This window comes from Bacillus rossius, chromosome 10 (genome assembly GCF_032445375.1).
Source record: "Bacillus rossius redtenbacheri isolate Brsri chromosome 10, Brsri_v3, whole genome shotgun sequence".
NCBI lineage: Eukaryota > Metazoa > Arthropoda > Insecta > Phasmatodea > Bacillidae > Bacillus > Bacillus rossius.
The window spans coordinates 7,533,064-7,546,777 of record NC_086337.1 but is presented as its reverse complement, the minus strand read 5'-3'; the positions used below and the strand labels follow the sequence as shown (position 1 = coordinate 7,546,777).

Below are 13,714 nucleotides of genomic sequence, written 5' to 3'. Positions count from 1 at the left end.
CATCGTTCATCATTAAAATTACCCTAGTTTTTATTAATATTTTGGCTATCATTTCATGAATATTTATTGAATATATAAAAAAACATTACGATACGATATTTAGTTTTTAAGATACAATTTTTTTAACTGTCTATACTTACTATAAAAACCTACATTTTTAAGTAGGTATCAAAAATGTTGTAAATACTGAACTATTTGGTTGATTTCAGTATCAATTTTTTTTACAGTACTTTAAAATGTGTAAAATCATTTGCAGGGCTGGTGCAAGGTAAATTAGCGCCCTAGGCGAAAAACCTTAATTCCCTCCCCCCCTCACCAATCTCCCCAAAAAATTTTTTTCCTTGCCTCAAAATGCATCACGTAAGCCTAAGATTTTGTCAACAATCAAATGTAAGCAGGCTTGTGTTTTTTTTTTTTTACTTTTTTACTTATTACAAATCATAAGCAGGTCACCGTGGACTTTAAATAATTACTTATATCAATATAAATATTCCAAACTGTTTCAAAAATCCATTTTCATCTAGTTTCAATATTCGTTAAACATATTATATCAGTTGTTATGTGTCGTGCTGTGCCGCCCCCAGCTACTTGGCGCCCTAGGCGGTTGCCTAGTGCGCCTATATGGACGCGCCGGCCCTGATCATTTGGAAAAAATAAATACCATTAAAAAAATTGGTTTACATAAGAATTTTCTTTTCAATTTTGATAAATATAGGGAAAAAGCAGTGAGACGTTATAGACAATTTCATAGCTTGTTGTACATACAAGCTTTTGATTGGTACCGATACGGTCTCGCTAGCTCTATCGAGAAAATTAATGTTACATTTAAAACCTGCACATACACTTCATGCTTTTTCCTTCTTTTTTTTTTAATTGCTTTTAATGCATGTTTTTGTTCTGCATGAGACACGACTGTAAATGGGTTGTGGATATTGTGGCTACATACTATAATTTAAATCATTTTGGCATGTTTTTCCTGATATTTAAAAACATCGGTTAAAACATCGATGTATCGGTTTTCAGAACGATGTTTTTTGACATCGATGCTTTTTCGTTTGAACATCGATGTTCGTGATATCGATGTTTTTAAGAGCGATTTTGCATCCCTAGCGGAGAGTGATAATTAGAGCCACGATTATATGGTAATGCGCGATAAAACGAAATAACACCGAAAACCGCTTGAAAACACGAAATAAAACGAAATTGTGCGAAATCCGCGATATGTCACGAAAGTTCGTCTATCCTGATTATTTACGTTTTTTTTTTTCCCATTCTGTAAGGACAATTCACTACCTTCTGCACAATCAAATATTTCTTACAGTAACTAGCAGCCATATATATTATATGCGACGGTGATTCATTATAGATTTTAAAATGAAGTCTCGGAATTAACGTAATATTTTCTTTAAACGGTAATCTTGTGTACCATAATAATTTAAGATGTTGATAACTATGATACAATGGCCGCCGTTCACTTTCTGTAAATACAAAATAACAAACGTCCAAAATATGTTTTTCTAAGATTACGTTTTTAATCATTAAAATATTACACACTAAAGTGCATTGCTTTTACTGTTTATTTAAAATAAAGTACGTAGGCTACGAAAATAAAATTAACCCTGCTTAACGTAACGATTTTAAATAATAAATAGTACATGTTTATGTCGGTATTAATTTTCACGTACGTATGTTGGTATTCGGTATGTGTTTGTGTTCGCATCTATTCTCCATTGTTTTGATCTTTCCAGCACGGCAAGTTTTTGCGTATTGAGAGGTTAAATTCTTCCTATGTGATTAAAATTTTTTTGATAATGCCTAAAACTAAGGTTTCTGCCAGTGACCGATCGAAAGAATTTTCCAGTGAAGGATTTTATATCAGTGATAAAATTTTAATGTGCAAATTCTGTAACTGCAGGCTAGACTACGAGAGACGCGATACGCTTGTGAAACATGTCGCGAGTGAGAAACATAAGCGTTTGAGGCAAAACTCATCTGTTAAACGGCATCCTTGTCTAAGAGTCTTTAATGCCATTAATTTGCGGTTCAACCCAAGAAATGTGAGTAGGGTTAGCATAGAAGATGCAAACCTACAGAAGTCTCTGCATAACTTGCCTTCTGTTTCCCATCTTCCCATTGATACATTCATACATGGCTATGTTGCTTTCAAAAAAATAATTGAGGATGAACTTTCATTGACAGAAACAAGCCAAATTGATGTTGCAAAGGTACTTTGCTCCCTTAAAGGGGACTACAGTGAATTTGCTCAAGCCAGTTTAAGGGCAATCTGGTTCCCAACATCAAATGTTGATGCAAAACGTTCATTTTCCAGGTACTCACTGGTAGTTAGTGACAGAAGACAACGTCTCACTCCAGAAAATGCAGAAAATTTAACTGTGATAGCATTTCAATAAAACTGTCTTAATAGTAACTTTGGAAGTGCTTAATTGTGTAATTTTGTAGTGTATGTGATTGTAATTAAGTCGTGAAATTTTTAGTAGTTATTTAAAAGTTTGAATTTATGAATTTGCAAATGCACTTAATTGTAATTAGATCATGAGGTTTTAGTGTTTATTAATATTTGTTTTAATAAATTTGCATGTCGTACAGAAAAGCAAGAAAATTTTGCCGTGGGTATTTTGAGCAAAAAATTGAAACCATATCACACCGAAATCTTTATTTCTTTACACCGAAATTTGTCTTAAAATAACACCACAAAATCTTGACTCTAGTGATAATTCACACTACGCGCATGATTGGAGAAGCAAGAGAGCAGGGGTGTTGTGATGTAACAGAGTGGTGTTGCTTCAGGTGAAGGGCAAGTCGGACCACTACTTCGTGCTGGGAGCGAGCGAGGCGGCCCAGAATGTGAGAGCCGTGCTGTGCAAGGGGGCGCGCTACCCCCCCACCACGCCACGCCCTCCCGTCCTCGAGCTGCCTCTCAAGGTCATCTGGCACATCACTTCTCTTATTGTCGTCATGTTAATACTTAGGACTTTATTGCTTTTAGGCCTTAATTAATTATTTTAACATTTTTTTGTCTTTAATGCTTGAAGGGCACAACATATCATTTGTAATTACATAAAAATTACACTCCACTCCAGGACACCTGTTGTTCTTGTGCAAGCAGCCATATTACAATTCAGCTGATGGGAAAGCTTTGTTGTTTATTTTAACATTCAAAACTAATGTTAAAAAATTTAACTTTTGTGAGAAAATGGATAATAAAGTAAAGAAAAAATGTACGGGTGGAACCCCAGGGTAGAACTATACACCAGGGTTTCTTCACTCATTCTTAATGGAGAAAAATATAATATAAATTGATTTCAACCATGGATTCCATCAACAAAAACTCAGGAACTGTTTAGCTATGGACAAAACGTGAACACGTTAGTTGAACAATGTTTTAATTGATAGTTATGATCAATCTACCACCATGTTCACACAGTTGTAGCTTACTTGCTGCATTTATCTATGACACCAAGAATGTTGCGACTTGCACCTTGAAACTGGCATAAACAAAAATAAATGAAAATAAAAGTGTCAGGATTGAGTGGACATTCACTGTAGATGTGTTTTTAATATTGCAGGATAGATATGTGGCCAATGTAAATAACAAAAACTAGTAAATAACTTGAGTTAAAAGTGTAAATGTGAGTTAATTTGTATTTTGTAAATTTGTAATTTAGGCTCTGTGTTTTAATTTCACGGTTATCATAAAGTAAAATAACAATAAGGTTAGCATTTTTTATGGTATTTTGAGGTCCTTCAAAATTACCTGCTTCAGTGAATGATTAATCACTAAATTTGTGCCTATGTATGTAATAAAAATAACCTATTTATTTTAAAATAGTATGGAAATATTTGAAATTTGTCACCTCAAATAATTTCCAAATTCCCTATCCCGACCAGCTTTGTTTGTTTCATAAAACATTCTAGCTCTCATGTGAAAATCATATTTGAAAAATTTGTAAGAGTCATAAGAGTCAACTGATTAGTGTACAACTTTTTTTTTACTTTTGCGTGCAATGGTATTAGTTGATTTACACATTATGAAATAATTTCAGCTTGGAAAGGAATTTCGTCACATGTGTAGAACCAACTGGATTATCGGCAAAGTACCCAACAATTTGATTTGAGTACAAAAGATTTAATTTTACATCATAATTTGGTTAGCTATTGCAGCCTAGCTATGAGAATCTGGAAAAAAAAACTATCTCTAAATGTTTAAAAAATAATAACACATTGCTGCTTGAATGAAATACAAGCATAATAATCTGGACTTATAAATTAGAGACTTTAACTAGGTGTTGTTGGTTGACATTTTAACCATGAATTATCAAATATATTTATTCATCATTAATTAAAACACCTGAAGAAAAAATTTAAGCGGGCAATATTAACTTTTCTGATAACATTATTGGCATCTAAAATATCCCTATGGTACAGCTGTAAATGGTTAATCCTCCATACAGTTACAAAAATGCAGAATTTTGAATTTTGTTCTGAAGTGGGAAGTATTGACTCAGAAGTATAAATTTTGTGCAGAATCAATTAAAGTTTGTTGCTTTAATTTTAAGCAGTTGAAGTTATTAAGTTATGTCCCCATTTTATGCTGGAACAATGTTAGAGGCACAACTGTTAGCAGTACTAACTGAATTGATTATTTTGCCTGTCATGTTATGGGGACTTTTATTGTTTAATAAACATAAACTTGCAATATTAATAAATGTGTCCAATTTTGACTTAATCATTGTATGTGTCACATCTGTCACGTTATATGTTGTCTGATGAGCTGATAATTTAGGCCGGCTGGGAAATAATGTATTTGACTTGTGCAGTATGAGACAATTGAGGGTAAAAAACAGTTGAATACGTATTTTTTTTTTGGTAAGTAGTGAAAGAGAAGGGGACTGAAGTATAATTCCCAACGCTTGTCGCAGCTGGCGTTGGCGGACGTGGCGACAGAACGAGGCCAGCTGGAGGACGTGCTCTGGCGCTCGACGCTGGGAGCGGTCGCCGTGCCCACGGCCGAGCGTGGACCGCTGCTGCAGTCGGCCAAGGAGGCCAGTCTTAAGCTGTTCGCGGTGAGTGATCCTTGCTGCAATGTAGTCATTTATAGGGGTAGTAAAATTTCGTTAATGAAGAAATCTCGAAATTTAAAAAAAAAAAACTTGCACATGATGTGTAATACAAATAACCTTACATGGTAGTGATAAGACGTTAATATACTGCATTTCGTTTTAACGAAATTTGCTGTGATGCGCGAAATCCGTAGTTTTTCACGAAATATGACGAAATCGTGATATTCACACGAAATTAACCTTTCTTATTGCGAAAAATCACGTTGAATCATTCTGGAACCTGCACAAAACGTTTATTATTCCAAGATGTTATATTTGAGACGCCATCTTTGCTTTTGTTTTTCTCTAGCACCCAGAGAGTAGAGTGTGGCAATAAACATTATCACTTTAGCTTGACGCCTGCCCGCCCTTCCTATATTAAATATCACGTTACTTTACGTGATAATTAAACCCAAAAACGAGTTTTAATAAGTTCAGAAGCAATTCAGGGAAAAAGGTATTTCGGCAAAAGGCCTACTCACGTAATATGCGGCGACGAATCTGTGCGACGTCGTAGGTTATAAACAAAGCAACCATCTTCGCCCTTTATTTTTCACGTCGCTATAACCACACATATTAATGCACTTCAGAATATAATAGTAAATATGGACGAGTTATGTAAACATATGTATATTTTTCTCTTGCCACAGCTAAACATGTACATTGTGACGCCATCTTGTGACCGGCGAACTACCAACTGTATTTATATTTTATAAAAGTAAAAATTTAACTTATTAAGTTGTGAAAGAAAGTTTAAATACTTTTTAATACATAGGATTGAATATCTATGTAAGTACATATAATTATTCATGCCACATTTATCTTTTCCTTTTAATTATTAATATCTAGTTTATACTTCCACCACCAGAGCAGGGAAATTTCGGTGAGAGTTATGCGCACGCATCTCATCCCTTCCAAAGAGGAGTTAGTTCGCCCCTCCCTTCTTTTTCTTCGTTCCCGCACATTTCTCCCTATATAAAGGCGAGGTCATCCACCTGAAAGTGAGTTGATCGGCCCGACGGCCAGTGAGGCTGGATTCCGTCCACTGGCCATAGGACGATCATAGGGGGAGCAGCAGAACGACTGGCTATCCGTTTTCTGCTGCTCGCACCCCTCCTTCGCGAGTTAGGCCATCCGAGGACCTATCTCGGCCTAGGGAATTTGTCTCCCTTTCCCCCTTCCTTTCTGGACGATAGGGTGTACCGTGTATCAATCCAGTGTATGTAGTGAAAGCCGACGCAGGCGACAAATTGAACTGTTTGGACAATTCAGGTCAATAAAAGTTCCTTGTAAAATCCGACATTTTCAATGAATAGCTTAGCCCCTATCCCTCACCCCATTAGCTATTCGCCTGCATACCAGCCGAGTGTGAATCCTGCCGCAAGACAAGCAGCTCGACCTTCTCTACAGGATACCTGGCTCTCACCCAAGAGAGGGCTCGGTACGAGAAGAGGAGACAGCAACAGTTTTCTGGCGCACCAACGCGGGGCCCGTTGATTGTTCTACAATACCCGTGAAGACCCATCGCAAGCTCTACCAGACGGACTAGCCAGCAACCACTGGAATGGACCCCTACCACCACTTGCAGCTCATAGAAGACTTAACAACAGCAGGCACACCATGGCCCACACCGAGAACAGCAGCAAGCAGGCAAGTGCTCCTGACCTTCCTACCACCAGGGATTCTCGAGAAACAGACCAAGACAGCGGAGGGGAACAGCCTCCTCTCCTGGCGCCCAACAACTCACCTACCTGTACATACCCAACGACGGCGGACGCAGCCCATCGACTCTGCGCTGTAGAAGACTGCGCTGGCACCGGAATCCACCAGATCAGCTGTGCTCACTGTGGACTCCAGTTCCATCACTCTTGTCTGGGATGGCCAGACGAGCCCCGAGATCACGCCGGACTAAAGTATCGGTGCCCCGAATGCCAGCAGAGACAATCCTGCTGCAGTATGGAACCAATCAGCTCTAGACCTGATGGGACCTTACCCCAGAAGCACGACGGGTAAGTGCTTCCTACTCGTCACCACAGACCTTTTCTCACGATGGGTCGAAGCCTTTCCCCTCGCTAAAGTTGATTCATTTTCTTCTCCAAGATGAAGTGTTCCCTGGATGGGGATACCCCAAAAGCATACTTACAGACAATGGGGTGCAATTCACTAGCAAATTATGGGCAGACACTTGCGCCAAATGGGAACTAGAAACCTGGGCCACTCCAGTTTACTATCCCCAGGCAACCCCTACAGAGCGCCGTAATCAGGAATTGAAGAAAGGGCTCAGGTTGCGTACCACGGCCAATCATCGCCACTGGGATCGCTACCTGGGAGAAATCCACTTCACACTGCGGCGTAGGCACAATGAAGCAATCGGAACCAGCACCAGCGAATTAAACTTGAGACGACAAATCCAGCAACCTGGAGAATGAAGTGGAGTTCCAACCCCTCATACCGCCCTTCAGCGAAGAGATCTGTCTACAAGCTGCCACCAGAGTAGATGCGCACGAAAGGCTCAACTAGGGTACCTAGCCCGCAAGTATCCTACACCGAAGAATCCGCCCAACCACCAGATTGCTGAAGGACAAATGGTACTAGCCAAGACCCATCCACTCAGCAATAAACCTAACCACTTCTGCGCCGGATTCGCACCAAAGTGGGAAGGACCCTACCAAGTCCTCCAGCGACAAGGAAATGTCTACTGGATAGAGGACCCACATAGGAAAATACGGAAAATATCTCGTGACCAGCTCAAGCCAGCACCATCAACTACTATACCGAGAGAGGCTCCCAGTCCTCCTCCCACACAAGTAAGAAGAAGAGGCATCCTCACCCCAGCAATAGAAAATCAGGAAGATGAAGGTTGTCCGAGCTCAGTAGCTGACAATAGAAACCGGCAAGTCACCATGGGTAAAGCCAGTAATAAACCCATCATCTTGCCCTCAGTAACCAAGGAAACTTATCCTCCCATGGCTTTCCAGCCAGAAGGTGCAATGCCAACCACGAACCCATGGAAAGCACAGGAGACCCTGACCAGAATCCTGCTCCCAACCACTCCAAAGGAGGTTCAACCAACCCAGTTCCAGGATAACAAGGGCTGGACCAACCACTCCAAGGGCAAGGATCCAGAACATCTCCCGGAGAAAGGACAACCAACCGCTCCAGAGCAACCGTGTGCCTCAAGGCAGCCCCTGAACTCCGAGCAATTCAACACAGGACAGCACCCAAAACAAACGGAGCTCATATAGCAGAGGCCAGTCAAACCCCAACTAGGCCTCTACCAGCCTCCACAGCATCGCCAGATGCCATGGCCGAGCTGCAAAGGAGACCCCAAGGACCTACCAGGACGGTACCGAGAGACAGTTTGGCGGCCACCAAACCGACGGCCTTACCAATGGCCAAATCCTACAACCACCGGCAGCAGTCCCAATAGGCGTTCCCAGGAGACCACCGGCAGCTGTCCTCAATCAGGACTTCCAGAAAGCTGAAGAAGCCATATCCGAAGTGATAACCCAGAGACTCGTACACTACAGAGACTGACAGTTATCTATGTGTAAAGTGTTCCTCCAAGATGTCCTAGTTTCTTCTCCCGTAAAGTAACGCTCGCCACTAGGGGGGAAATTGACGCCTGCCCGCCCTTCCTATATTAAATATCATGTTACTTTACGTGATAATTAAACCCAAAAATGAGTTTTAATAAGTTCAGAACTCAGAAGCAATTCAGGGAAAAAGGTATTTCGGCAATAGGCCTACTCACGTAATATGCGGCGACGAATCTGTGCGACGTCGTAGGTTATAAACAAAGCAACCATCTTCGCCCTTTATTTTTCACGTCGCTATAACCACACATATTAATGCACCTCAGAATATAATAGTAAATATGGACGAGTTATGTAAACATATGTATATTTTTCTCTTGCTACAGCTAAACATGTACATTGTGACGCCATCTTGTGACCGGCGAACTACCAACTGTATTTATATTTTATAAAAGTAAAAATCTAACTAATTAAGTTGTGAAAGAAAGTTTAAATACTTTTTAATACATAGTATTGAATATCTATGTAAGTACATATAATTATTTATGCCACATTTATCTTTTCCTTTTAATTATTAATATCTAGTTTATACTTCCACCACCAGAGCAGGGAAATTTCGGTGAGAGTTATGCGCACACATCTCATCCCTTCCAAAGAGGAGTTAGTTCGCCCCTCCCTTCTTTTTCTTCGTTCCCGCACATTTCTCCCTATATAAAGGCGAGTTCATCCACCTGAAAGTGAGTTGATCGGCCCGACGGCCAGTGAGGCTGGATTCCGCCCACTGGCCATAGGACGATCATAGGGGGAGCAGCAGAACGACTGGCTATCCGTTTTCTGCTGCTCGCACCCCTCCTTCGCGAGTTAGGCCATCCGAGGACCTATCTCGGCCTAGGGAATTTGTCTCCCTTTCCCCCTTCCTTTCTGGACGATAGGGTGTACCGTGTATCAATCCAGTGTATGTAGTGAAAGCCGACGCAGGCGACAAATTGAACTGTTTGGACAATTCAGGTCAATAAAAGTTCCTTGTAAAATCCGACATTTTCAATGAATAGCTTAGCCCCTATCCCTCACCCCATTAGCTATTCGCCTGCATACCAGCCGAGTGTGAATCCTGCCGCAAGACAAGCAGCTCGACCTTCTCTACAGGATACCTGGCTCTCACCCAAGAGAGGGCTCGGTACGAGAAGAGGAGACAAGCTACTGGTGGACAAATCACAGATGGCGTTGGTAGTTACGAGTGTCGAAATGTTCTATGATTTTGTTTTCACGAGTGCGTGTCTGTCGAGTTTAAGTTCTTTATTTCCGAGTGGATGCAATATGTCTCTTTTCCGCATCTATGATCGTTTTCCGTTAAAGTTTTTGTGTCATTTTGGTCATATTACCGTGGTCACTGGATAAACGTATAAAATGCAGATAGTTGTGTTTTAAAGAGCTAAAAAATATGACGACGAAGGATTTTACGTGTTCAGTAAAGAAAAAGGCTTCATGATGTGCAAGTTCTGTAATGTGCAAGTCGACTAAAATAAAATGCACATGTGAAAAACACTAAATTTCGAGCATCGCACAAGGTGAACAAAGCATCGGGTTCTGAACTAAGCGTCTAGTTACTCTAGAACCATATATTTCACGAATGAAAATTATTACATTCAGACGTACGCCTACTCAGTCTCCGTCGTCGCACACGTTCCTACGAGACATAGAAGGCCATAAAACGGCAAAAATTACATTATTTTGCCGACCGCAAATGCGTCTGGTGACGCAATCGTCGATAGGCCTTAACTCAATCTTTGTTCCTTTCTCTGAATCGGCCAAATGCAGTCCAGAAAAATAGTGTCACTTCCATATTAGCCAATCAAATCATCTTTCAAAATGCTAATTGTTGTATCTGGGTGTCCTAGCTGAGGTGACTATTTATTTTCGTAGTTGTCACGGCAATGCACGAAAATAAATGCCGGCCAAGAGTGCCAACATATACATGAACAAATACCGCACACGCAGTTGAGGCGGTGAAAAACGTAAACAAATAAAAAAAACAATGCTCTGTACTGTTGAAGAAGTACAGTGTTTAGGTGGGGACTAGTTTGCAGGAAATATATATTAGCTGATTTTCAGAGATAGTCAAAAAGGACTTGAGCCACTAACGTTTCTGATCAGTTTCCGATTTTTTTGTATGTAATCTTGAGAATTTTAATTACAAATGCAGCATGCTAAATTTTAGATGAGCATGTACTTCAAAACATTGTTTTTGATAAATTTTGACCAAATAAAACAATTATTCCATCAAACATATACATGTGTATCAAATTATAATCACGAAATAGTTATTTTTTCTAACCGAACAATTTTTTTTTCACCAAAATTTTGCACAGAAATAACTTTTTATTCACCGAAATGGGCCTTTTTTATTTACCATTTTTCATTGGCCCTAGTAATTTATTAATGGACCAATCATTTTTAGTTTTTATAATTCTACAAATAATACTGTTGGCTACAAAAAAAAATAGTATTGGTTTTGGATAGTGATGGGCAGGGCAACTCCTCAAACCCTGAAATATCATGAAAGATCAAATGAATTCAAATCCCTAATAATGAAAAGATTTGAGATTCAAGAAAAAAGGTTCATATAAATTCCCCCCTTGCCTCTGAGACGTCCCAGGGCGCGGTGAGAGCGTGTGGGTGTGCAGATGGCGTGCCGCGCCGAGCAGCAGGCGAGAGCACTGGAGCTGTGTCGACTCACGGCGGACCCGCAGGTGGTGCAGTTGGCAATCAAGTACGCCTCGAAGCTCGGCAAGACGCAGCTGGTGGACCGGATCGCCGGGCTGGATGCGTCGCTCCGCCTGGCTCCGAGGTACGCGTCAACCTAGTGACGGTACTGTGTCCACCTCGAAGCTCAGCCAGACGCAGCTCACGGACGGGGGAAACAATGGGAGAGGAAACAAGGCAAGGCAAAGCTAGTAAAGGTGGGGAAGGGTTTGGTAAGAGGGGAACAGGTACGAAGAGAGGCATCGTGACGTCTTCAAAAAGCATTGAATAGTTCAATACAATGTTTTAATGTTCCACTTTCTAATGGAATTGTATTTTAGGGATGGGTCGATTCGATTCTCCGATTCCTCGATACCACCGATTATTAAAAAATTTGGGTACTCAGTATCGGGTACTAAAAAAGGGCAAGGTAGGTTAGGAATCGGTTAAGTTAAGAAAATACAGTAGTAATATATTTTCGTCTGAACTTTACATACTTATTTTAATATATCTTACCTGCCGTATGCGCATAAAATTCCTAATAATGCTCATTATGATTAAATATTAATTTTATGCGAATAAAAATAAATAAAAACAATGTTACCGGGCATGTTTAACCTCTAATTAAAACTCCACGATCGAAGAACATTATTCCTCACTCATGTATTAGACGTAAATAAATTGTAAAAAGAGTTATTAATTTTATTTGCAGTTAAGAAAAGTCCATTGTTTTTTGTGAAGAAAGTGACGGTTATGAAACGAGATCACATCACGTGTCGTCACCATTTTAGTTGTGAGCCATTCAAGGATGATGGCCTCCACAAAATCTCTGGTGGCCATAAAATATAAAGTCAAGTCGAAACGTATAGATTCGTTGCGTACGGGACAAATTGTATAATGAAAGCAACAATTGATAATAAAGAATTATCTGGCCATACCGCCAACAGAGGCTCGTGTTTATTTCTTACAAAGGAAAACCGTAATAATTACTAGAAAAACACTTGAAAATAGTTTTAGCAAAACAATATTTGTGCCAAATAAATAGCATAAATGCGAAACAATTCACAGTAACCTGGCTAGTCGTGCTATTGAGGTTACTGTGAATTGTTTCGCATTTATGCTATTTATTTGGCACAAATATTGTTTTGCTAAAACTATTTTCAAGTGTTTTGCTAGTTTGTTAGTAAAAAAATGTTCGCCGACTGTCGTTTCAAATTACGATGCGAATGGTCTGATATTGTATCAACATGTCTAAAGTTTGGGAACATTTTCGCATCAATAGTGAAAATGACAAATATGCAATTTGTAATAATGGTAGTGCGCAAATTTCACGGAGCGGTACTTATAAATCTACAACCAATTTAATGAAGCATTTGAAATCCCGGCACACATTACTACCAGAAAAAATAGTCTTTGAAGAAAAACAAACTTTTGTTTACAGCACTGTCACCAACTAAGTCAAAAGGTACCACAGAAAAAAGTAGTGCTACCTTTGAACCCATTTTGAACAAAGATGTTATGTTATCGGCGTTATCGCCTGTTAAAGAACCTTGTCTAAATGTTGAACTTCTTTGTGCACAGCCTAGTACTTACTAGCAAACAAACTTTATGTGAAAATGCTTCTTCACTGGTAATTGAAAAAAAAAAAACCTCAACATTTAATCCTAAGTCTATAATTATCCTTTATACATGTTATTATCATTATGTAATGCATTCAATTCTTAAGTAGTTTTAATTATGTGACCAGAATTACCAGGAATCGAAAACTGGAATGACTCGGAATCGAGAATCGAAATTTAGGAATCGGTACTGGTATCGGAATCGATAAAAATGTTTACTCAACCCATCCCTAGTATTTATTCAGCAAAAGGCTTTAACTCCTTATAAGTTTTGCCTGTATGGTTTGAGACCCAATTGTCCGGATCTACTAACAATTAATTTTTCTTATTTCCAATTTTTATCACCACTAGTTCTATGATGTTCTACCCTACATTATTTTCCACCTCCTTACTACGTATTGTTCTGGTGTACCACTGTTTTGTTTGTTTTTCCCAATCACATGATCATTCATATACCCTGGTACTCAGGCTTACGCGACTATTGCGCAGTTGTGACGGAGGTGCCCCCAACCCTGGGATTGGTGTATTTCTATATTCCCTTGGAACATCCCTGTTGTCTATGCCACTCTCATTACATTTACATACAAGATGATGTTTGGCAATATGTACTCTTTTTTCAGTGAAGCCTTTGCTTTGTGCATATGTATTTGTTCTACTGCCAACCATTACAGATTTTCCGTAATTATTACTGATTTAA

The 13,714-nt window shown here is 39.5% G+C and overlaps 1 protein-coding gene across 8 annotated transcripts in view; it reads left to right on the top strand.

Annotated features, from left to right (window-relative positions):
* The window catches only part of LOC134535754 (WD repeat and HMG-box DNA-binding protein 1), a 291,056-nt gene that overhangs the window by 212,607 nt on the left and 64,735 nt on the right, over nucleotides 1-13,714 (top strand). For all 8 annotated transcript variants that reach the window (XM_063374986.1, XM_063374990.1, XM_063374984.1 and 5 more), the window contains 3 exons: nucleotides 2,809-2,943; nucleotides 4,941-5,084; nucleotides 11,341-11,504. In XM_063374986.1, coding sequence (XP_063231056.1) covers nucleotides 2,809-2,943; nucleotides 4,941-5,084; nucleotides 11,341-11,504 — 443 coding nt within the window. The remainder of the gene's footprint in view (nucleotides 1-2,808; nucleotides 2,944-4,940; nucleotides 5,085-11,340; nucleotides 11,505-13,714) is intronic.